Source organism: Vidua macroura, chromosome 11 (genome assembly GCF_024509145.1).
Source record: "Vidua macroura isolate BioBank_ID:100142 chromosome 11, ASM2450914v1, whole genome shotgun sequence".
NCBI classification, from domain to species: domain Eukaryota; kingdom Metazoa; phylum Chordata; class Aves; order Passeriformes; family Viduidae; genus Vidua; species Vidua macroura.
In genome coordinates this window covers 16,229,522-16,254,202 of record NC_071581.1, presented here as the reverse complement: position 1 = coordinate 16,254,202, position 24,681 = coordinate 16,229,522, and the positions used below count along the sequence as shown (strand labels likewise).

Sequence of the window (24,681 nt, the reverse complement as noted above, 5' to 3'; positions counted from 1 at the left end):
AAACAGGCTGAGCTGCTTCACTGAGCTGTGAGCTGCTTACAGCCATCTGAGTGTGTTTTGGGTTGGTATTCCCACTGCTCCATGTGACAAACTGCGGACAGGCAAATATTTAAGGAAAAAGTAGACAATTACTTGAATAGATCCAAGCTGTCTCTCACCTTTCCAAGCCAATATCTTTGTTTTCCTCTGCTGTGTTGTGAGAAGCCCTGGGTATGTTTCTTTGACTAGATTGTCAGAATGATCCCATCAGTCCATAAAAGCTCCTGTCTACATCTGCAACTGCAGTGCAAGGCAGTATTTATATATATTTGTCTCTACACATGGACCTCACCTTCCACAGTTCTCTGTCAGACCTTGTTCTTTCAAAAGAGCGGTAATTTCATCAGAGCACATTTCAGAAATGAAGCAGAACTGTTGTCAAGAGGTTACTCTGTCTTTGTCTTAAAAACACACAAAACAGCCCATTTGAATCTTTGTGTTGGCTGTGATAGAAGAAAGAAATACATTCCCTGCTATAAACATAATTGTGGGATCAGCTGATCAATTTGGATATATCACCATCACTTCTGGAGAACAGCCATGCCAGGTCACATCATTTAGCCAAGGTCCTGTGATCAATACTGGTTGCCTAGGGAAGAATATATGAAGAAGACAAGCCCATAGTGAGGTTTTTCTAAAATATTTTAGCCCCTGTCAATTCTGAATCCATATAAAAGTTGTGGTAATGAATTTGTGTCTTGTGTCAGTGTGTTCTGCAGCTTGATAAGCACCTTTTGTGGAGGAGCAGGTGAAATTTCAAGCCTGACTCTCAGTGGTTTCTGTTCTCCTGAACAAGGAAGGTTAGCTTGTGCTCTTTAAGAGGGTTGCTATTATTTGCTGAGTGTTGTGTGAAGCACATACATCCCTAACTTTAGATAGGTTGTGGAAAGCCTGGGCAGTTCTGCTTTCAACAATAATTTCTATACTTTCTGTGAACTGTTTCTGCCAATCTCTAATTTACAGCCCATTTTTAGAACTTCATGAAGCTCAGATGTTGCTGGTGAGCAGTGGGATTCCTTTCATATTCATTTGTGTCTTCTCTAAACCCCATTGCATTTAAGAATAATAAACCATAATTTAAGATCTTCAGTCTTATTTTGCTTTCTTCCTTTGGGGCCTGCTGTCCTGCTAAACTGTTGGCTTCACAACAGAGTGACATTGTCAGTCTGGTCTCATTTTTCTTTCTTCTTGGCTTTCAGGAGCAGATAGTCCAACCTGTAGCAATGGAGTCATGTCCACAAAAAGCAAACAGAGTCACAGTAAATACCCAACACTGAGTTCATCATCTTCATCTTCCTCCTCCTCTTCCCCTTCATCTGTGAACTACTCTGAGTCCAATTCTACAGATTCTACCAAATCTCAGCAGCACAGTAGTACGAGTAATCAAGAAACCAGGTATTGTTTTTCCTCTAGAGACACCTGAGAGGGGGTGGGATGGTGAGAAAAGTCTCAGTCTGCTTTCTAAGAAGCCAGAAGGGCATTTGTCCTGCCCTTTTGAACAACATCTACAAGGTCACTGCTATGCCCAGCAGACACAAACCTGTTCTGGCTCCCCTGCTGTGGCTCACGTTTGGAGGTTCATCTCATAAGGAATATTATGATGCTCCTGTTTCAGGCACCAAGCTGTCCCATTACACTGATGCCTTTGGATCCCAGTGTGATAGTTGGCCCAGAAGCTTTCCTGGTCAGCCTGGTGTTGTTTCTGCTGCCTCAGCCAGGCACTTGTTCCTGCTGAGCAGCTTTCCTGCCCTGTACTGTGTGAGGCAGCTCAGGCCACAGTGGCTTGGTGCATTGCCCTCTTGTGTAATTTCCTTGGGCTGCCTGTGGCCCTGTTCCTTCCAGGGCAGCCTCTGAGCCAGCAGTGATTTGTTTCATGCTGTGACAGCAGGTCAGCCTGAGCCTCCCTTCTCCGAGAAGTCACGGGTGATGCAGCAGTTCAGTGCAGTCACTGCTGCCTTTTCTGGAGTGTGGAGCAGAGTGAGCTGTGGTGAAAACTGAGCTTCCTTTGGGCTCACTCTCCACACTGCTGTTGCAGGGCTGTCTGAGGCCTCAGTGGAGCAGAGGGTGAAATTGTGATTATAAGAATCTCTTGCTAATTGCAGCTGGCACTCATTCTTCAAGTGCCGTGCTGAGCACGGCTTGCAGGGCAGTTTGTAGGCTCAGTTATGACCTCTGGAGAGCCACCTAGCATGTAACTGAGTGAGAAACACTTGTTCAGACTCAATTTACCAGAATCATTTAATGATGCTGGATTTGTCATTCTTTTTTTTTTTTTTTTAATGTAGAGCCCATGTTCCAGTAAGATCTTCTCATAATTTCAGTTAATCAGTTGTTAATCAGCAATCTCAGTCAGCCTGCTGTCTTGGGCATTTAAGTGTTCAGTGGTGCACTGTTTGCAAGGACTGGGGATGTCTCATAGCCAAGATTTCCCTCCTGTGCAGTCTCTGAGTGTTTATCTGTTACCTGGCTGCTGTTTCCTATCCCAAGGATCACCAATGCAGAATGTTCTGCACCTGGAATTATGACAGGCACTTAGGGAGCAGAAATCTGTTTCATAAATTGTCTTCAGAAGCCTGCAACAATTTTTGCTGCGCTGACTTGGGCCATCTGGCTCCCTGGAGTCCAACTGGCACTTTTTCTGGTGTGCTGGCCATTGCTGGGCACTGTTTGGTGCATAAGCTCTTCATTTCTTCCCTTTTCCATTTAGACATCTGACCTTTCTTCCCTCCTTTCACCTCAGTGACAGTGAGATGGAAATGGAGGCTGAGCATTACCCCAATGGAGTCCTGGAGAATTCATCCACCAGGATAATGAATGGCACCTACAAACACGAGGAGATCCTGCAGACAGATGAGTCCAGCATGGGTAGGTCCTCAGAGGCAGGAGGGGTAAAGGGAAATAGGAGCTGGTGTCAAAAGTTAAAGCTGTGATTGGGTTGTGGGGGGAAAGCATGTACTTTGGGCTGCTTTCCTCACTCAGTGAATGAAATGCCTGCTTCATGGGGAAAATTAATCTGTCCTGGAGCTAAAACTAGGTCTGGCTTTTCATAGACTCACAGCAGTGCTGGTGATATTTTGGAGCAGGGAAAGCAATAGGAGTCAAAGGTTTGTTCCGTGCTGGTCATGAAATTGAGCTCAGAGCAGTCCTGGCAGAAGTGCCAGCTGGGGAGCTGAGCTGGGCTGTGCCAGGCTGGTGATGTCCAGCTGCAGAGTGGCCTCAGCACAGCTGCCAGCCATGACTGTCTTGCTTGTGGGTGCTTTAGCCAGGAGGGAGCAGATGAATCAGCTACACTGCCTCTGAAACGGATTCATCCAGTTTTAATGGCTCTTGTGGCCACTAATACTGGGAAGCTGGTGGTGTTGGCTTCTCTGACTGAAAGTTTTCTGAGTCTAGGATTTGTTAGACCAGGGCTTATATACCCTGTGTTACACACATGAAAGGGCAACAGATTGGAGTTGCAAGCTCCCAGGATTTTATCAGGAGACTTGATTTCTAGGTAGTTCTCAGGCAGTAAACAGAGCTCAAATCTTCCCGTATCTACCAGGCACTATGACAAACTCACTACTGGCTGTTGTAGGGCAGGGATCACAGAAAGCTTCCACTGGAATAAACTTAGGCAGAAAGCAGCTACCTGCTCCAGAAGGGAGTTTGTGGGTATCCTGACACACAGTGGGCATTGGTAGGGAATGTAAGATGATTGTTCCTTCTCCTCTGCTTCTCCTTAGAAGACAGCTGCCCCCAGAGGCAGCTCTGTGGAGGGAACCACGCTGCCACAGAGAGAATGATCCAGTTTGGACGGGAGCTGCAGATCCTGAGCGAGCAGCTTTGCAGAGAGTATGGGAAGAACACCGTGCACAAAAAGATGCTTCAGGTAAGCCTGGACCTTGTGCTGCATTGCAGCAGCTCTCTTGGCCAGCTCTGGGGTTGTGGGTTCCCTTGCAGACACCTGAGTAGCCCCCACTTCTGCACCTGCTGAGCAAGAAGGGACCTACGTGAGGATCAGAGATCAAAACATGGATGTAGAGCATCTACACCCAATTCTCAGCACAAGAGAGAAGAAATACAGCTCCTGCCTGGCTTCCTTGAGCAACTGCATGCTCTTCTCTCCAGGAGACACTCCACCTGCCTTCCCATGCTGGCTCCCCTGCCAGGTGGAGGGGGCACCCTCTTTAACCTCTTGTCTTGGTGGCCCATTGTGGCCCCTTGCTGCCAAGAAGGAAAAGGCCATTTTTTTTCAGGAGGTAGGCACCTGTCACCGTGGTGATTGCAGGAGGTGCCCCAGGTCTTGGTGGTTTTCCTGTGTGTTTGCAGCCCTGCCTGATCTCACTGTGCCTTTCTGTTCCCTCACAGGATGCCTTTAGCTTGTTAGCTTACTCAGACCCTTGGAACTGCCCTGTCGGTCAACAGCTGGACCCAATCCAGAGGGAACCTGTGTGTGCTGCTCTCAATAGTGCTATTTTGGGTAAGATCTGGTTCCTGTGGGAGTGTTTCCCCAGCTCTCAAGGGCTGTCCTGTGGCAGGCAAGCTTGTCAGAAATATTTGTGTTTAGCTTTGGCCTTTCTTTCTGTTGCTGGGGCCTGTCAGGGCAGAAATGCAGGAAGGGGAGTAGGAGGGAAGCCTGCAGAGAACAGATCCCCTGATACACTCCCATTTTGACTCCCTTCCTGGCATGTTCCTCAGGATTTTCCTCCCCTGCTTTCTGAAGAAACTGAGATCTCTTTGATGCATTTCCTGCCCCTCTCCCTTCCTGCTCTGAACCCACCTGAACCATTTTGTGGACTTTACCACTTTACCAGGGCTCTTTTCCAGCTGTCTGGATTAGCAGAGTTCAACCCTGGTATCATCCTCTTTTCTAGGAGGGAATGCAGTTGCATCCTCTGCACAGTCTGGCTCCCTGTGCCCAGGCAGATTTCCTTTGGGGTTTGTGCCTCTCACACTGAATGTTCCAGAAGGAGATTTAGAGATTATCTTCTAGGGAAAGGAACAACTTGATGGACATGCCCATGAGGGCTCATGTTCTGACTGAGCAGAGGAATAGAAATTGCATGTTTTGGGAAGGAGAGTCCCTTCCCCTGACAGTCAGCAGGGGACAGTGTTTGTCCATTGCTTGAGGAGCATGGACAAGTTGCTGAGGGCTGTCACCAGGGAGAAGTGGTGTCTGGACATGCTTCATCACACAGGTTACCAGACACCTTGTCTAGCTCAGCTGAGGGTTCCCTCAGAAAACATGCCACTGTAAAGGCATGGTGATGAGGGGGTGAGTTCATCCAGGGCCTGGGCTGCTGTGCAGCCTTGCACAAGTGGGAGAAATGGAGAGGTTGCCTCCCAGCTGGGACCAGATTCTCCTGCCTTTCCTTATTCCTCCATACTTTGATATATCATGTTTTAAGGGTTTTCTGGCAAACAGCATCAGCAGTAGCTTTGTTGCCTTTTTGTTGCTCTGGCCACCACAGCAGCACTCTCTCAAAGGCCCTGCTGAGCTGTGGGATGTGTCACGGGTGGTGGGGTGTGTGGAGCAGCAGCAGCAGCACAGAGCTGGCAGTATTTGGGAGCAGCTTCCTTCCAGAGCCAGCACCTTCTGCCAGGGATCTGGGCTTCGTGCCCAGTTGGGATGGAGAGAGGCCTGAGTGCAGGTGAGCCAGCAGCAGCCAAACTCCTCTTCTGAGCAGCTCTCTTTCTTTGCCCCCACAGAATCTCAGAACCTGCCAAAGCAGCCCCCGCTGATGCTCGCCCTGGGCCAGGCCTCGGAGTGTTTGCGGCTCATGGCTCGCGTGGGCCTGGGCTCCTGCTCCTTTGCCAGAGTAGACGATTATTTGCACTGACACCCGAGCGGGACGGAGCTGCCGTCGTGGAGTGCTGCCCTTCACCCTCTGCTGCTGCCACTCTGCACCACCACCTCGTTCGATAGCCTGACCTCCCTGCCACCAACACCCCTGTAGCACACACACACTGCCTGTGCAAGGATTGAGTGAGTCCCTCACTGTGTGGCTGTTCCTGACCCCGGGAAGTCTGGCAGATCTGACCCATCTCCCTGCCGTTGCTGCGGCTCCAGCGGCACTCAGTATTTCGCTGGTTATTCTAATGTAGCACCTTCTGATGTAGGGATTTTTCTCTTTTGTTTTGATTTGAGTTGTTTCTCATGGTTCCACCAATATTTTATCTGGAGAGTTTTGCTGAGCTGGTTTATGCTGATTTACTGAGGAAGCTCATCAAGTTGGTGACAGCTTGTTCTTTTCTTCCCTTCTCCCTCCATCGTGCACATACAGCATCATCCGTGCTAGTAATCCGAACTCGTCTCACAGTGGCAGTTCAGAGGGATTTTTTTTTTTTATTTTATTTGAATCATGTTTATTAAAAAGGTCTCTTCCACCTCCACAAAGTCACTGATGTATTTATTGCCCACAGACTCGGTCCCAGCCACACACACACCATACAGCCCCTCAGGAGGCCGGGTGAGGTAGGTCCTGTCACACACTAATGATGGAAATTGGAGGAGCCTGGTCCTTCATGGTGCCTCTCTTTGGAGCCCAAGGCTCTCAATCTTGGCTTTGTGAGTGGGAAGAGTAGAAGATTAGCATTGCCTGCATTGGTGATTGTGCTGTAGAAGCATCTCACAGCCCTGAGAAAGAGTTAAATCCAGCTCTCTGAACAGCTGGAGGGGCAGGACTGATGAATATGAAGTCATCTGCCACTGTATGGTAGAACCAGGTCCTGTGAGTTGGCCAGAAACATCCATGGGCGATGCCCTGGTGGGCTGATAATTTTTAATTAAATAACAAATCCCCCATTTTTCTCCATGGAGGAGGGCTCTGCCACTAACTCAGTAATAACAGTATTTCCTGCCCTCTCTCATCCCTGTAAAACTGATCTAAATGAGTACTTCTAAATTTTGGAAGTGTCTGGAGAAACCTGGGCTGAGCTGTTCTTGTCCTTGCAGGTGGGACGAGCTGAGATCAGGTTGCAGGTTGGGGTCAGTACCAGCTCTGTGGGGCCTGAGCCATTCAGAAAGGAGCAGCAGTGTTTCTTTAGGGATTATTAAGATAATTATCAAAGTTCCAGTCCCAAAAGAGACCAGCAAGGATCTGTGGGTGAGTAACCTCTGAGTAAAGTGGACTAATGTGTCCGTGCTGTGTGCCAGGCCTGGCACTTGAGTGCTGCTAAGCATTCAGAGCACCTGTGAGTGTTTCTGAGCGTGTTCTGTTAGCTGGCCAGGCTGCCTGGCAGCACCACGTGCTTTGCATCATCTGCTGTACCATTAGGAGATGGCAGGTTCAGCCTGGCAGGTTCTGCACCAAATTAATTTTAGGTCAGTAGCTCTGGGGAGGACCCAAGGGAGCTCAAACCAAACATGAATTTTACTGCTGTTCACGAATTTTTTTTTTTTTTTGAAGGTCAATGAAAGATGAACAGGTTTTGTTGAGGTTTGTCCTTAAAATGGAGGTTAGCCTGTGCCAGGGTTTCAAGCACCAAGAGGAAAAGTAGCAAAAAGCCCAAAGCTTTAAGGATTTTCTGGGCTTGCAGGATGGATTTGCAGCTGGCACATCCAGGTCTGGATGTCTGGAGGTCTGAAATCAAGGCAGAGCAGGGAGGCAGGTGCCAGGGCAGGCTGTGGTAGTGAATGTGCAGATGGTGGTGGAGGTGGTTGGGAACATGATCCCTGCCTTTTGGTGAAGGTGTGCAGTGTGTAGTGGCAGTGGTCTAAGAAAACAGGAGGTTTAGAGCTGCAGGAGATACTTTTATCAGATGGCTGGTACAAGCTGCTAAAAGCAGAGGGAGCTCTACCACAGCCTTTCTACCAGAGAGGCAGAGGCAGAGAGCTGCACCAAGCAGAATTTAACTTGCCAGTCTGGGGCTTCTCTTCCAGCTCTGGGGAACAGCTCATGTGCCTGAAAGCTCATCTGTTGATTGCCAACTCTGCTGATGGATCTTAGCCCAGCCTGCCGTCCTTGCCTTGCTGCAAGTGCAGAGATAACTCAGTGGAAAGGTTTCCTTCCCAAAGCCTCGGGTCCCAGACGTGCCAAGGCACCATGTGAGCTCTGCCTGGTGGGATTCTCCTGCAGGCTTCCCATTCCTTAGACTCAGGCTCACAGCACACTGCTGGGCTGATTCTGGGTACTGAGGCTGAAGTACTCCAGGACCTTGCTTTGCCTTCCCCGTTTGGCAGCTTCCTCTGCTGTTGGTCACCACTTGCAGCAGTCTGGCTGCAGTCAGACCTCTCTCTCATCTTCATAGCAACACCATCTTTATCTTTCTGAGGTTTTTTTGGTTCCTTCTCTTTGTGGTTTCTTTAAGCCAAGTCTCTTCATCATGTGTCATATTAATGCCCCATTTGGTCTCTCAGCAAAGCTTTGCTGACTGTCCTAGAGCGCCTTTTTTAATTTTGGTTTCGCTACCACAAAAAAAAAACCAACAAAGAGATGTTCCTAGATATCTGGTTATTTTGGTGCCAAGAAATGTGTGATGGATTTTATTTGAGTTTTTAAAATTTACTTCAAGTGTTCTGGTGGTTTCACCAGTGGTTTCTGCTTCTTGTACTCAGGTTCTGACTAATATGGCTGTGACTCAGTATGGGAAAGATAAGCATGTTTGTGGTGGGATGTAGGTCCCAACCTACCCCTCATTCCTAGATGGAATTTCTGATGTGGTTTTCTCAGGTTGTATTTCAAAGCCTCTTGCCATTGAATCTCCCTGGCTGCTCTTTCATGGTTCATGTTAGCTGAAACTTGGATTATTGCAGTAGTTTTTAAAAACAAAGGTAAAGTGAAATGGGGTCTGTAACACTGAATGTGGCTGTACACCTAACCAGAGGCTACATGGCAATTCAAAAGTTACTTCTATAAAAATGATTTGGGTTTTTTTTCTTCCAAGTGCCTCAAACAACCTGGTCACTGCTCCCAAGAGTCCTTCAGTACAATCATGTTTTACTGTGGAGCCTGTAGGAGAAACTGCTGGTTTCCCATTTCTGGTGAGGGGACAAGGACTCAGCTACAGCCCTGTGTTGTTGTGCTGGTGGCACTGATACGGGACTCCACAGGTTGCTCTCTGCTGGGCTGGCTTCAGATGCTGGGAGGTTTTCCAGAGCTCAGCTGGACCCTGCACAAGCAGCATTCCCCTGCCCCAGGAGAGGCTCTCCAGCTGCTAGTCCTTCCCAGGACCTGGGAAATGCCACTGCTGGAACAACTGAACCTTTCCCAGCTCTGCTGTGCCTGCACACTCAGAGAGCCTCAGCTGTCCCCTGATCAGTCCAAAGGCACCATCAAAGAGCTGTGATCTAGAGAACAGCAAACACACTCCAGCTCTGTGCTCTGGACACCCCACCCACCTTCCTGGCACTTGGCACTGCAGCAAAAGCCTGGCAGAAGGAAAGCATTTCACAGACCTGGTGGGGCCTGATTTCTGCACATCCTGGGTGTTGGGTTTGAGTCCAGTGCCCTGCCTGTTAAGTGGCCTTTTGAGAGGAGCATTTTGGGAACTCCAGACCTGGAGCCTTGGCTAAAGTGTCCTTCAGGGTTTCTGTGGAGAGAGCTTCATGGAGCTGAATTACATCACCAGGCTTCTCTCCCCATGGACAAGGGTTCTTGCTGCCCCCACAAGCTGAGAGTGAGAGCATCAAGAATACATTGGAAGAACTTTGGAGTGAGATGCACTGGAGTAGCTGGGATAAGTGTTTCTTGGAGGAGTATCCACCTCATACACTGCTACTCCAGCCTGTGACCATCTTAGTGGCTCTGCTGGGTGCATTCCAATTTGTAGATATCTTTCCTGTACCAGAGGAGCCAAATCTTGTTCCTCTTGTTCCCCCGTTCCTCTTTGAACCATCTTGTTCCAGATTATTCCTCTTGCTACTCCATGAGCCTACCCTAGCAAGTATTTAACCAAAGCTATTTCAAGACTTAGAGGGTTGAGAGAGCTCTCAGTCAAGCTCTGCTGTGAGCAAGGAGGGCAGCAGTCTATTTCCTGTCCATCCTGCAGTGTGCTCCCAGAGCCAGCTGGTTTTGGGAAATCTTTCTTGCTTCTCTGCCTCCCACAACCCCAGTATTCCCCCAACTGCATGACCACAATGGTATCTGCAGTGCTGGGTGCTGTGGGAGTTGCTCCAACACCAGGGCCAGCTCTGTGGCTCATGTCTGTGCCAAGCATAGATGTGACAACTGCAACTGCCCTTCCTGGCTTGTCCTTCCCTGCTGGCCTAAAGGACTTCCACATGTGACAGTCCCTTTTTGCCACCTATCAGCCTGCAGCTGGGCTGGCTGCAGCACTTCTGCCATTCTTCTGGAGTCTCTTAGGAGCTGAGCCCTTGTGTGTGGCCAGCAGAACAGAGAGGCACTCCCAGTGAAGCACTGGACAATGCACAGCATCCAGCCCTTATGGGAAGGTTGTCCAGTGGATGCTCTCCCTCAGCCCCATGTGAACCAAAGCTGGAGCTTGTTGCCTTGGGGTGTGTGAAAGGTGTGTGGTGAAAGATGGGTAGAGCCTGTTTCTGTTTCCAGCATCCTGTGGTCCTTGCTGTGCTGCTGGATTTGGACACCAGGAGATGCAGCTGTGGCTGGCATGGAGAATGGGCCCCTCTGGGAGTAACATTCCTCATGGTTACCTACACCTAGGATATTCCCATATCCTTCCTTCTCTTTTTTCACAGTGACATCTCATTCTGTCCTCAAGCTATGTTCTTGTTTTTCATGTTTTATTAAGACATCTTTACCATTCTTTAAATAGCTTTGTTCTTGAGGCTGCCTTGAGAAACTGGAGCAACCAGAGCCGCTGGAGCTAGTTCTAGGAATTGAATGTGTCATTTTCCATCTTGGGTATCAGGGATGATGAACCATCTCCTCCTGCAGCAAAGCAAGCCAGGCTGGATTGCAGCTGTGCTTTGGTACCTGTCTGTGTTAACAGGTAGCACATGTTGCTTAGACACACACTTCAGAGTTCTGCTGCCCTGGGGTTGATGGAGAAGGTGACCTGTGGCAGCCAGGCTGTAGAGCAGTGTGTAAGTGCCATGCAGCTGTGTGGTGCACCACATGGGGTCAGATAGTTCTCCCCTTAAGAGGCAGTGCAGACTTGGACTGTCCTGTGGCAGCAGGTGGAGAGAGAGGTCCCTCACACTCCAGTCCTGGGTGCAGTGAGGCTCCAGCTGGTGACAGCCTGGGAGAAGGAACAAGGGGTCCTGGTCCACCCAGGAGTCCCCTTTGCAGAAGGAGCATCTTCCTTCCAGCCCTGCCAGTGTGAGAGCAGCCTCAGTGGTGGGGCAGAGAGAGAGCAGGCAGAGAGCAAGTGTTGGGTCTCCAGCTGTACCAAGGTGTTTCTGCAGAAGGGCTTGCCAGGGGACAGCTGTTTCTGCGTGGGGACGTGCCAGGGGACTTGCTGGGTGCTGCTGGGACCCTTCTGCCCCAGAGGGATGAGTGATGGAGGGAACTGCAATCCTGGTCAGATCCAGAGCTGGTTGTGAGCCTTGTCCATCTGCTGTGTGGGGGCAGAGAGCTGGAGGAAGTGTTGTTGGGGCTGTGTGAGGGGAGCTACAGCAGATTTGGGAGGAAAAGGGAGGAGCTGGGAACCTGGAGGCCTCTTCTACAGACAGCACGAGCTGCTCTCCACCACCCTTCCCTGCAACAAGAGGTGGCAGGTGATGGATGAGTGAATCTGGCATGTCTGTCCCTCTCCCCACATCCCAAACCAGAGCTCAGAGCCTGCAGCTTGAGCTGGAGCAGTGCCCAGCAAGCCAGGGCATCATCCAGGCTTGAGGAGCACACACGTCCTGCCAGCTCTTTTATTTCCAGAAGGGAAGCTTAACTCTCTCCTACTCGCAGGAAACCCACATGTCCTGTGTGGAATTTACACTCACATCATGACAGAAACATTCCTGGAGGCCATGCAAACCTCTGCTCCTTGCTGAAAGTCCCATGGCCAGGCAGACACCTTTTCTCTGGTCCACTTGACATTTTTGCTCAGGAGGAAGGACTTCAGCCACATCCTTCCTCCAGAAGGGAGCACAGAGGGATTTTTGTATGCTGGGCTTCTCACAGGCTTAGACTTGGAGAAAGGAGAAGCAGCAGCAGCTCTGGGGATAATCCAGATTTTAAAGAAAATTTGAAAACCACAAGTATGGTGACTTCCAGACCAAGGACTGCACTGGCACTGGATTGGGATCGTGTCTTGGTCCCACCTGTGCAGCCAGGGAGGCAGGAGGAGGCTGCAGCCCCTGAAGCTCTCACACACAGCAGTGCAAGCCCAGGACCTGCCCAGCACGCAGTGAACTCTCCTCTCCTGCTGGTTGCTCAAAACTCAGGTATGAAATGCTCAGCTGGAGCATGGGGTGTGAGGTCTCCACAGGTTTCCCGGCAGCCCTGGAGGAGTGGCCGCCGCTGGGCACAGCTGCCTGTGCCACTCCAGGCTTCTCCTGGCCTTTGGAAGGGAGTTTCACCTCTTTGGTACAACATTGGCTATGTGGACATTACACAAACTGTGCACATTGGTTCAGTCTACGCTTAGTATTTGTGAATTAAGTTATCTGATGCTTCGCATGAAAACTTCAAAAAAGGGGCTGGGGGGGTGGATTTTAACTGAGAAAAAGCCTATGAAAATATACTGGAAATATGGTAAAGAAATCGACATTCTGCTGTATATTGACAGAATTATTTTTATTAAAATACACATCCATGTGCAAGAGCCAGTGTGGAGCTGTGTGCTTTGTCAGTCTGCTCATCAGGGAAGGCTGTGTCCCCTCTGACAGGGGATGCACAGTCCTCGAGGTGTTTTTCCCCCAGTATCTGATTCTGTTTCAGCTTCCCTTTCCACCATTGCTTCCTCCCATGTGCTTACAGTTCATGGGCAAAAATGTCATTAGGGATGTTTTTCCTGTGCCATTCAGTACCCTAGAAAATACAGCCCTGAAGTGTTTTCTAGCCATGAGCATAAAACACTGGTGAAGCTTTAGGCTGAGGATCATTTGCCCCATTCCTTGCTTTTGCCTTTCTGAAGTTTTCTCTTGTACGTTTGCACCTCTGCCATGAGAAGATGGGCCAGCAGCCTGGTTTTAAGATCTGGGATCCCACGCTGCTCCCACCCTTCCCTGGCCCTGCGGACGGATGGGCAGCCAGGACACCTCTGTCCAGCTGAAGGGGTTGTGTCCTCACCCTCCTGGCACTGTGGACATTGTTCTTTATCTCCCTCAGACACTTGGCAGTGACCACCAGCACACTTGGAAGCTGTCAAGGTATTAAGGGTTTGGTAGATCAGTATCTTTTCCCAGAACCCTCCCCTTAATTCTGGAGCACCTGCAAAGCCCATGGGGCTGCAAGCATGCCCTGAGGATGTACAGCTTTGCCTGGGGTGAAGGTAACCTCACCTGTGGGTCCTGGACCCGTGGGTCAAGGCCTGGCTCCACTGTCACATTCCCAGTGAAGCACAGTGACCAGGCACAGTTTGCTTCTGGAGAAGAACAAGCTTGTGGCAGAGGCTTTTGCTTGCAGCAAGCCCTGGGTTTGTTAGGATCTGCTGCTTGGTCTGGAGAATCAGGAGAAGTTCAAACAGCAACTTGTGGCAATGAGTCTTTATTATAAATATTTTCTCCACAGGCACATCTTGGCAGGGCAGTGACAGCAGGAGCAGCTCGGGAGCTGGCAGGTCCGTGGCACTGACACCTGATCCTGCCGGGGTTCGGGATGGCTCCGCCTGCAGTGACGGTGCCCGAGGCCACAGCACCCGCTGGAGAAGAGCTGCCGGCACTGCTGGCTCCCTCGAGAGACAGGAAGACTGGATGGGCAAGTCAGATGGTGGATGGGTTTAATTTTTGCTTTTGAAGCCGTTTTATGGTTTTATTCACCCAGTCCTTCTCGGGGTCGGCACAGATCTGATCACCATTGGCAGCCACAATCCTGCAATGAGGAAGTGAGGGAAAAGAGTGAAAACAGGAACCATGAGCCATTCCCTTCCTGGGCACTGTTTCTCCCCTCTCTTTTTGCAGCCCCATCCAGGATCGAGGCTTGGAGCCATCTCCAGCAGCCTGTGCGCTCCTTGGGCTGATGGTGAGTGTCTGAGTCTTTCGAGACCACTAGCATTAGCAGAAAGCACTAAAACCCACTTTTCCCCCTCTTTGCCCACCCCCCAGAGCTGCTCCCCCCTGGCTGGGACTGAGCTGTCTGTGGAGCAGGATGGGATTGGGGAGCAAAAGATCTGGGATCCCAGATCTGGGAAGGGAAGCAAAGCCTGGGATACTCACACAACTGCAGGATTGGGGCAGTCTTTGGATGTCTCGTAGAAGCTTTGAGGGTGTCGGATGCGTTTCTGTGCATACTTAAAGCAGCATTCCACGGGTGCAAAGTGGGCTGTGGAGGGAAGGGGGGATGTTGTGAATTGCATCACCAGACAATGGCACCACCAGGCCTGGGACACGGCACAGAGGCTGTGGAGCATCTGAGCAGCTCCCATAGCATCCTATGACAGGGGCTTGTCACCCTTCACACAGCAAGCCCAGGACTGGGTCGTGGACAGAGGTGGGGCAGGGGACAGCCTGGGAGCTGGCCCCTCACAGCCTGAATTGCTGCAGCCCCCACAGCACATGGTAAGGCTGGGGTGCTCAGTCTGAGGATGAGGTTTTGGAGCTTTCCAAGGCAGAGCACAACTTGCAGGGTGTTTTGGAAGGCTCCAAACATCTGCATGTTCTCCCTCTGTCCAGCCCCTTTGCTCATCCAGCTGAGACCTGGGGAACAACTGCCAGAGCCTCCTCCAAGCTCCTGCAGCCTCTCCCCAGGTCTGGCTTTGCTGAGACCACCCAGCACCTTCTCCATCCACCCCTGCATCCCGGGATGTGCTGCCCTGCCCTGACCAGGGGGTTGCTGCTCCTGTCAGCAGCAGCATTCCCCTCCCTGCTGGCGTTTCCTGCCTCACCTCCCCAGTGGGATGTCCCCAGTGGGGCTCAGAGCCCTCGCCTGCAGCAGCGGCCCCTGAGGTTCCTTACCTGTGGCGTGGTGCAGGGAGAAGGTGAGGAGCAGGGTGAGCAGCAGGACAGTCCTTGCAGGGAGCATGGTGGCTGAGTGGTGGCTCTTCCTCGTGCCCTGTGTCACCCTGCCCGCTGCCTGCTGCCTGTGCCTGTGGCTCTCTCCACACTGTCTTTTATCCTCTGCCCGCTGCCCACTCAGGCTGCATTTCCAAAAATTCAGACGTGTACTAAGAAGGTCAAGGGACTTTCTCTTGTTTATTTTTGGGACACATCCAGCGGTGGGTGGACAAGTTTGGGGAGCACTTCTGCATTCTATGGAAGAGCCATGATGGGGCAAGGGAGCTTCTAGGAACTGAAAGCAGATTAAAGCCATCTTCCCATGCAGGCAGGACATCAAGTCCAGTGCTCGTCTGTTTGTTTCTAACAGGAGAGACAAGCCACAGTCCCTGAGCAGGGACACGTCTCAGGGGGTTTAATGGGCTTGCCCAGTGTCAAAGGCCAGTGATGGAGTCCCATCCAAACTGACCTCCCCAGCCACCTTGGCCACACACAGCACTGGGTTAGGCAGGAAAGCACGATGGGATGGGATGGGATGGGATGGGATGGGATGGGATGGGATGGGATGGGATGGGATGGGATGGGATGGGATGGGATGGGATGGGATGGAATGGGATGTCAGGCAGAAGCCACATTGGACCGATCCAGAGGGGACTCCAGAGCAGGGGGTGTCAGAGGTGCTTTTGGTGGGTTCAGCAGACTTCACGGAAGGGGAAGAAATGGGGCAGGGGCAGTGGGGTGTGTGAGGAGAGTCTGGGTCTGAACACAAGGCTGAGCCCCTGTGTTGCCTCTGCCTCCCACACCAGCGCTGGGATTGAAATGAGAGTTGGGGGATGGACCCTTGTGGCCATCTCCTGCAGGGAGATGGGACAGATCCTAGCACAGCCCCAGGAGAGGCAGGGAGGATGCCAGGGAGGAGGGGCAGGTGGCACAGATCCCAGTGGCAGCACCATGGGGCACTGCTGCACATCAGCCCAGCTTCCATGCAGGGATCTGCTCCTGGGAAGGCAGATGCAGCTGTGTGTGAAGGAGAGGTGAGGTCCTGGTGGGAGCCAACATAGGATGATGCTGAGTGGGAGCACAGGAGGGGATCTGGATGTGGCTTGGAGGATGAAGCAATCCAGGGCTTCTCAGAGGGGAAGAAAGGTGGAAATGGGTTTCTTTGAAGATTATCTCATGTCTGCACGACTTCTCTGAAAGGAGAAAGGAGAAGGAAACAGATCTAATGTGCTGAAAGTGCTGGTTTAGAAGAAATGATCTGCAGGACATGGGGTCTGCTGGCCTTGCATAGGGCAGGGTGCCCACACAGAGAGCTGGGTTCTAGTGCCACAGTCCCCAGGCAGGGCTCTGCAGGGAGAAAATGCCTGACACACAGCAGCCAGAGTCCTCTTCTGTGGGCTTTGCATCACCCCCAGGTTGTCCTGCCTTCCCTGTCCATGTCCCCAGGGCACAGACCCTCTGGGCCAGCAGCCACCAGGCTCACACCAGCTCCTAGGCACTGGTTAAAGGCACCCAGCTGTAATTAAGGGAGAACTGAGCTAATGACTTTTTCCAACCAGCATCCCCTGGTGCAGAAAACCTTATGTGCCAACCCTGAGCTCCCTTTTCAGGCTTGTCTGAGGCACACAGTTGCTCCTCCTTTCCCTTAGCTATTTATTCTTCTCTCCAGAAGCATTAGTAGATGCCTCTACTCTCTGTTCTTCATAGACCTTTTCAGTGCATGATGGGTGTTTGAAGGCCTGGAAAGGCCTCGCAAGGCTCTGGAGGACTGGGCTTCCCTCCCTGTCCCAGCAGCAGATTTTTGGGTTTGGCTTTGGTCTTCTCCAGCCTCCTCTGCAGCTCCTGGGGCATTCCCAGCACCCTCCTGAGCCATCCCCAGCAGTGGCACAGCCTCTGCCCCAGGTGTGGAGCTCCTGCTTAGGCAAATGCAAAGGCAAGTGGAGAGAAGAGGGGGTAACTACTCTTCAGAGGATTTTATGGTTGTCTAAACCACCTGCAAACTCACAACCTCACTATAATTAATAATTGAATGCAAATTTTCTGGCTGAGGAAAACCTCTGCTTTAGAAATTAAAATGGATAGGCATGGACCAAAAAAAAAAAAAAAAAAAAGCACCATAGAGGTGGGAAATATTCTCTGACTCATAAAATGCTTTGGGTTTTGAGTGGACAATCACAAAAGCTAATACTTTAACAAGAGAACATGAACTGTTTGTCCATGATAAATGCCCGTGTCCGGCTGGACCTGCCCCACCCAGAGCCCCGAGGTCTGTGCTGCATCCCAGCCACGGTTGTCAGGAGAGGGCACCAAGTCCAAGCAAGCAGTGACTCCATGGCCTGAGGACTCCTGAAGTGGAAAGGCAGCAGGTTAAGAGGCTTCTGCAGGCTGAAGCCTCTCCTGGTGCACCCAGAGTTCTCCCCCTTCTTGGTACCTGTGACACCTCAGGTTCCAGACCTGCAGTGTGTCAGCGTCACCCCTCAGCTCTCAGCTCTGGATGGGTTTTGCCTCTGCTGTGAAACATCCCTGGAGCTGCTGCTGCCAAAATCCCCTTCCCCAGGAGCATCATCTGGGCTAGTGGCAAGTGGTGGTTTCTTTATCACTTGGTGGGGTTTTTTGGGTAGGTTTAGTTTATTCGTTGGTTCTCCTTTCTTTTCCCCCTTATTGGACTGTCACAGGGAAAGAAGGAGGAAGTAGGGGGACATTCAGAGTTGCAGCATTTGTCTTCTCAGGTCACTCTTACACGTGAGGGAGCCCTGCTCTGCTCCCCATGGCTGAACACCTGCCCACCCAAGGGAAGGAGAGAATTAATCCCTTGTTTTGATTTGCTTGTGTGCCAGTTTTGCTTTATTTATTAAACTGTCTTTAACTCATGACTTTCCTCACTCTTGCCCTTCCAGTTGTGCTCCCGCTCCCAAAGCCCTGGCAGGGATCATTGCTGAGCTCTCCATGGTCCCTGGCAGGGGCAAAATTTCCAGGGCTGATGTGCAGGAATCCCTTGTCTGATTCAGCCTCCCCTGTCTGTCCTTCCTGCCCAGGGGGCTCTGCAGAGAAATCCTTGTTCTGCAGCCCAGCTGAGACACCACAGGCCTGGGCACACATGGTAGACAGGCTGTGCTCCTTCACAGGACAGGCTGAAACCTCTAAGCCTGAAACTGATGGCAGTTTTGCACCTAAAAACCCTCAGAGGAGTCTCCAGCCCCTTTAGAGTTCCCTTGAAGTCCCATCCATCCCCTCCCTTCCTGCCCTGAGACCCAGTGGGAAGAGCCACCATCCCAGCCCCAGCTGCTGGCAGCAGCACAGTTGTGGGGCTGGGAGAAGAAAGGACACCACTCTCCCATATCACATGAAGTAAACTTTATTTTGTGGCTGTGATCAGCAGGCAGGTGCAGACAGGACCAGCAGCACTCCAGGAGCTGGTGCCCAGCTGTGCATGCAGCTCAGGGCTCTGGGCAGTCAGTGTCCTCTCCCAAGAGCTGAACATTTTTAACTCCTTCTGAGAGGGCGACTGCAAACCTTCCTTCCCACCAGGATGTTGGGTAGCCTGAACCAGGGCACCCACTCTACATCATGGGGCATGAAGTCCTTTCTTTTTTAGAAGCACTCTAACTGCTCTCTTCACCCAATTCTCCTCTGGGTTTGCACAGACCTTGGCTTCTTTCTTGGTGTCAAACCTGTCAAGGTTAAAGGTGAAGCTTGGTGAGGAATGACAGTGTGATTCCACTTATACCCACACCATCCTCCCTCCCTGCACCTTTTCTCCTCTCCCTTTGTCCCTGTGCCTGCCCCTGGGTTCTTGGTGTCCTACAAGCAGCTCATCCTGCAGCCCAGCACCTCTAGAGCCCGTGCAGAGCCTTCAGGAGCTGCAGTGGCCTTGTAGAAGTGTCCAGACAGTCACGTCCTCCCCTCTTCGTGCTGGAAGATCATGGAGGTGACACAGACCTGTCCCTGTCCTGTCCCCAGATGGAACAGATGAACTGAACCCGTGGCAGCCCAGGAGACAGCACAGAAGTAGGGAAGTTGCCAGGACTTACACAATTGCTGGGAAAAAACATTCCCTGGAAGTTGAGTAGAAACCCACGAGGTTGTCCAGCCGGAGAACGCCCTTCACGTAGTCGAAGCAGCACTCGGCCGGAGAGTAAGGGGCTGCAGGAAACAAAGAGGCACGGTGAGGCTGGCTCTGGAGGCAGCCTGTCTTCAGGACTTTCCCCCAGGACAGGGCTGATGGACACAACATCCCCCAGGCTGTGCCAATGCTGCCATGAGGAGCCCCAGGTGCCCTCCTCCTGCCTTCCCGGGGCAGAAGGATGCTCCAGGTTATCACCCAGCCCTGCAGCAGCTCTGCCAAAGCCACCCAGCCCCAGGAGCAGTCTCCAGCCTTCCCTGCAGCCCAGGATGTGCTGCTCTGCCCTGGCCAGGTTGCTCCTCCTGCCAGCAGCACCATCCCTGCTCCACACGGGGGTTTCCTTCCTGACAGCCCCGGTGGGACAGCCCCGAGTCCCAGCCAGCAGCAGTAGCCCACGAGGTGCTTTACCTGCACTGGAGCATGGCAAGAGGGTGAGGAGCCCAAGGAGCAGCAGGGCTTTCCTTGCAGTGAGCATGGTGGCTGTGGGAGGGCTCTTCCTTGCAGGATGCTGCTCTGCCTCTCTGGGAGAGCTCAAGTCTGTGCTCAGGCAAGGAGCTGCTGCAATTTATCCTCTCTACTCCTCCCCAGTCTCCCCTTTTCCAAAGAATTTGAACCTAATTCAAGGAAAAGCTACTGCTTCATTGCCCGTGGGGATTTCCATGTCACATGGGATCATTAGGATTACAGACAGACAATACCTGGAAAGACTAAATAAATTGTGTCAGCTTCTGTGTTCACCCACACAGTGAAAGTCATGAAGGAAGTGAAATCCTCCACTCTGCAGATGTAAACTCAAGAGCTCCTGGGCCTTCAGAGAGGGGATTCATAGCCATAGGAAAGGCAAAGCCTGGTGTTCCATGCAAGGTCACTCAGCCCAGAGCCAATACAAATGTGCTGGAGATGTCTGGATGGGTTGTGAATCCTGGGAAGAATTAAACAGAAGCACAGTGACTGCTGCTGCCACCAGCCCTCTGTGGCTTGAAAGTGGCAAGTTGGCAAATACTGACACAAATTGTATCACATTCCATGTTGGTACTATGGAGAGGAACCCAAGTTTTCCACCAAAAATCCCTGTTTATAACTGGGCAGTGAGGTGGGGTGTACTTGAGCCTTTCCTTGTGGACAGGGCTGACTTAGCCCCAGTTTCAGGGCAGGGCAGGAATCAGAATCAGGCTGAGGAGAATGGATGGAAAACTTACTGTTCAAAGTTTTTGTGTGTCTTTCCATCATCTTCTTCCCTCCACAGCCTTGAGGCATCCCAGACCCTGCAGGGACCTGCTGAAAGGGGTCAGCCCCTCTGTGTTAACCTGGGGGACAGTTCTCCCTCCTTGTGCTGGGCTCCCCTTTCTTCAGACTTTCTGAAGGTCTAAGGAGCCTCTCTGTAGGTCCTTGCTGAGCTCGGACACTTTTTTTCACCTTTCCCTCTTTTTAACCAGACTCTAAGTGGATGCATGGAGCAGTGGGGTCCCATGCAGATCCCCTGGCACCACAGTCCTCCACCTCAAGCCCTTCTTCACACTGGCACCCCCAGCCACTCTCTGGAGCAGGATATTGTGCCTGGGACTGTCATCTCTGGCTGCCTTCTAAAAGATTTGGGAGAAAAATCTCCCAGTGCTGAGACTGCTCTGGTCATGCTCAGTTCTCCCCAAGCCCAGCTTTGTCAGACATTTCCTGCTGATGGAGACTCAAGATCCACTGCTCTGGGTGGACCTTACGAAGCTCCTGCAGATCTGTGTTTCTTTTTCTGGCCAAAGATCTGGCCTAGGATGCTCTGTTTCCCTTTTCTCAAGATTTGAAGCCCTGTCTGTGGAAGCCAGATGATTCACAGCTCCCTGGAGAACTTTTGATATTTCTTCTTTTACACTTTGGAAAGGGAAAGGCCAATGTGCAGGCATGAATTGTTAAGTGCTGGAAAGCCCCTCTGCCAGCCCAAGTTTCTCTTTCACTTGAATGGACTCTGGAGAATGTGCTTGTTTACATAAAAAATGAACATAATCTTGTTATTCTGCAGTAGGAGGGGAAGGGAGGCTGAGAGAACACATGAGATGCAGCCTTTGCCAGCAATGGTGCCAGTGAGGGGACAAAGGAGTGGGGCAGAACAGCCCTAAGCTGAGTTTGGGGTCTCAGTGGGTGACTGAGCACTCCCAGCTGTGCTGGAAAACAACCACAGACATCCTGCACGTGGGAAGGCACGGCAGGAGCAGCTGGGCTGCAAGGCAGGAGAAAAGGGGGCATCACTCAGTGCCTGAGACTTGTCCCCAAGGAGGCAGCAGGAGGGTTTGGAATAAGTTTTCCCTGCTTTCTTCTGTTCTACTCAGTCACTTTGAATCTTTTCCATTTAAGAGATGAGACATCCTTGTTTGGCTTCTTTAAACCCTCTTCACCCTTTCTGCCTGTAAAGCTCCTTCACATTTCTTTGGGGTGCTCCCTCCAGGGTCTCCACAGCTCCATGGTGAAGCCCTGATCAACTCAGGACACAATCACAAACCAAAGGTGATTCTCTTCTTCCTTCCCAAAACCCCTGTGATTCCAGGAACAGCCCTGGCATGTCCTACAGCCTGGAAAGACACTCTAAAATTAGAAAAATGAGAATCCCTTCCAAAGTCTGCTTCCTACAGACGGACACGGGGGACCACCAAGTGCTGTAAGTTGGTGATCTGAGATGCATCCTGTGCGGGAAGCTCTGCCCAGAGTCAGGAGACACGGAGGCTGCAGGAAGGCTGTGGCCAGGAGCCCTTCCCCAAGGTTCTGTCTGCACTAACTCACTGGGCAAGCTCGTCCACATGTGGTATTCACACGTCCTCTGAACAGAGAGAGCCTTAGCTCTCTCAGGATCCTGAGAGGGCCTGTGAGAGAAGCAGAGAAAAGAATGATCAAAACAATTCTTATCTCACTTGCTGCTGCTCGTTGTCATGCATGTGTGGAATGTGTTCTAGAGATTGTTTAGAGATTGTTTACCCAAGGTAATTACTTGATTAGGTTCTAGTGATGGTGTTTTAAATTGAGTGACCAATTAAGACACAGCTGTGTCGGGACTCTCAGCAGAGAGTCACAAGTTTTTGTCAGTAATGATAATAGTTCCTATTAGTGTAATATAGTGCAATATAGTTATAGTATAATATAGTTTAATAAAGTAATTCATTAACCTTCTGATATCATGGAGTCCTGCTCATCATCATCATTCTGCCTGCTGGTCGAGCATCGCAACACCAATAGTCCACAGGGATAGGGACAGAGCAGGAACTCACTGTGGGCATGCAGGAAACCCTCACAAATTCAGCAAGAAGAGGCACAGGTCAATGCACCTGCCCCAGAAACTGGAAGTGGCCTTATCTTGCTAAGGAAGATTAAATAATAGACCTGATGTCACCTTCCTCAAACACACTAAATATGAAACATTTTTCCATTTTTATCCAATGAGGTCAATCAGCTACCTCAGGGTGAAGTGAAGGATGGACCTGGGGTGTGAGGGAGACTCTGCACTGGAGAGGCTTCTGTGTGGAGTAGCAATCAGGGGAAATGATGCTTAATGAGGACTTCAGGCTCCTTTTTTCAACCTTGAGCCTTTTAGAGCTCCTCGAGTTTAAGCAAGCAGCAGACAGATGTTTCAGCTCAGCTTTTAAAGCAAAGCTGAGATAACAAAAAAAAAAAAAAAAAAAAAAAAAAAAAAAAAAAAAAAAAGGACATGGAAGCAATTCCAGTCTAATTTGTAGTGATTTAATTCTGAACAGAGTTAGTCCTGCTAATTTCAAGATGGCACTAGAACAAATTATGAATTTATCTGCTCCTTAGTGTATGATTAGAATAAAACCCCAGCAATCAGAAAAATAAATGCAGTTAATGAATGTGATGAGCAAGACTTGTTAAGGTACCTAGATGTTGTAATGAAAATGTGTTTATGATGGGGTTATGGCCAGAGTCAGCAAGCTGACATCACATCCTTCCTTGGAGGGTGACTCTCACTTATATCTATCTTCTTCTTTATTAAATTATTTGGTTTGTGGCAGAATTCCAGGGTGAATTCTGAAGGCTCAAGAAATGAGCCTTCCTCCATCACCCATGACAGTCACCAAAGAGGTCCCAACAACCTCTGTGTTACCCAGGGGGACTTGAGCAACAAGAGCAGCCCCTGCAGTGACATCAACAGGGACACAATTCTCATAAAAGGGGAGATCAAGCAAACAAAGCCCAGCAGAACCACAGCCACGCAGCAGACCTGAGGCTGTTTACCCTGTTTATCCTGCCCTTTGCTGAGCCAGCAGTATGAAAGTGCATCAGCTCCACCAGAGGCTGCCCCAGGCACGAGAGCTCTTGTGCAACATTTCACAGGAAATCAACTGTGCTGAGGCCTGTCATAAATCACAGCCCAAACCACAGAGGATGGAGGTGGCATCTTCTCTTCTTCACCTCACACACCACCTGAAGTCAGAGCTTGGAGGAGATAATGGCAGAGGTGTCTCCCTGCCAGGTCCAGGCTGCAGGGAGCAGTGGGAGGGGACATGCCAGGAGCCAAGGGTGGCCCCAGCACAGGCTGGGTCCTCAGCAGGGAGGTGACAGCCCCCAGGGCCTGAGCACAGGGGTCAGAGCCTCCAGCAGTGGCCCCAGGCACTCCAAGGTAAGGGACCAAACCCAGAATCCATTGGGAAAGCTGGGGGAATCTTCTCAGCAGTGACAGGAAATGGGGACAGAGACAGGGCTCCAGCCAGCCAGGAGACGAGATACACAAGGTCTGTCCAAGAGACTGGATCTGGGCCAGGACATCAGAGCAGCACTCACAACACAGCAGGGACCAGAGACTCAAACCTGAGCTTAGATGGGGCTCCTGAGGCTTGGGCACAGGACTGGGAGGTCTTGTGGGGGTGAGTCCACCCACGGATGAGGCTGGTCAGGATGATTATGGCCAGTTAGTGCCCTCAAGGCCTGACATTTGATGGATCCTGTGGGGACATGAAGGGATGAAGGTGAGACTGTGAGGAGCCCCAGGGACTTCTCCTTCTCACAAGGTCAATCAAAGCAGCTGCTAATGACATGGTGGAGATGTTGTGGAGCTGGAAATGAAAGATGTGGGCTAGTAAGGGCTGAGAGAGCCCTTCATGACCATGGATCCCCCATCTCCTGTGGGCTGTGGGGAAGCATCAAGGCAGGACATGCACCTTTCACACCAGGTGCAGATTGCAACTCTCGCCCCCCTGAGCAGAACAGACGTGGCATTTGTTATCCTCTGGACCAAACTCTACCCCTGAATCAGCCCATGAAGCTCCAGGGGAAGGTGTGTGGAGGGACACCCTTGGCACAAGGTCCTTCCCTGCACGGCCAGACACCAACACCAGCAAAGCCAGGGAGTGTGTGTCCCCCACAGCCCAGGGGCACCCAAAAACTCCAGAGGAGCAGCCCCCACACAGCCCTGCTGGTGCCAGCTCTGCCTGAAAGTTCCTTGGTGGGAAATGATCGGAAATGATTCATCCTGTCAGGCCTGGCTGGTTTGCACCGCCCCCTCCTTCCTTGCCTGCCTCTCCACAACAGAGAG

General features: G+C 51.1%; 2 protein-coding genes across 5 annotated transcripts in view; one reads left to right on the top strand and one right to left on the bottom strand.

The window, feature by feature from the left end:
• RANBP10 (RAN binding protein 10) overlaps positions 1 to 12,702 on the top strand; it is a 65,909-nt gene extending 53,207 nt beyond the window's left edge. For 3 of the 4 annotated variants that reach the window (XM_053987227.1, XM_053987229.1, XM_053987230.1), the window contains 5 exons: positions 1,239 to 1,434; positions 2,780 to 2,904; positions 3,765 to 3,910; positions 4,390 to 4,501; positions 5,731 to 12,702. In XM_053987227.1, the coding sequence (XP_053843202.1) occupies positions 1,239 to 1,434; positions 2,780 to 2,904; positions 3,765 to 3,910; positions 4,390 to 4,501; positions 5,731 to 5,861 (710 nt within the window). In that variant the 3' untranslated portion in view covers positions 5,862 to 12,702. The remainder of the gene's footprint in view (positions 1 to 1,238; positions 1,435 to 2,779; positions 2,905 to 3,764; positions 3,911 to 4,389; positions 4,502 to 5,730) is intronic. The other variant, XM_053987228.1, reaches the window with a different exon arrangement.
• Positions 12,703 to 12,760: 58 nt separating this feature from the next.
• CCL17 (C-C motif chemokine ligand 17) lies at positions 12,761 to 20,615 on the bottom strand. Its single transcript, XM_053987784.1, has 7 exons — positions 19,563 to 20,615; positions 19,063 to 19,174; positions 18,606 to 18,702; positions 16,487 to 16,547; positions 14,993 to 15,436; positions 14,255 to 14,360; positions 12,761 to 13,910 (listed from the first exon to the last, which is right to left on the bottom strand). The coding sequence occupies exons 1-7, from the start codon at positions 19,627 to 19,629 to the stop codon at positions 13,802 to 13,804; spliced, it is 996 nt and encodes a 331-aa protein (XP_053843759.1). The 5' UTR covers positions 19,630 to 20,615; the 3' UTR covers positions 12,761 to 13,801.
• Between the last annotated feature and the right edge of the window lie 4,066 nt (positions 20,616 to 24,681).

Excerpts from the sequence above, each read along its gene's own strand:
- CCL17 (XM_053987784.1), bottom strand. The coding sequence starts at position 19,629 with ATGCTCACTGCAAGGAAAGCCCTGCTGCTCCTTGGGCTCCTCACCCTC. Across the intron at positions 15,437-16,486 it reads GGTGGCTGCTGGCCCAGAGG|ACGTGTCCCTGCTCAGGGAC; the intron begins GTCTGTGCCCTG and ends AAACCCCCTGAG. Across the intron at positions 13,911-14,254 it reads TGCCCCAATCCTGCAGTTGT|GATTGTGGCTGCCAATGGTG; the intron begins GTGAGTATCCCA and ends TCCTCATTGCAG.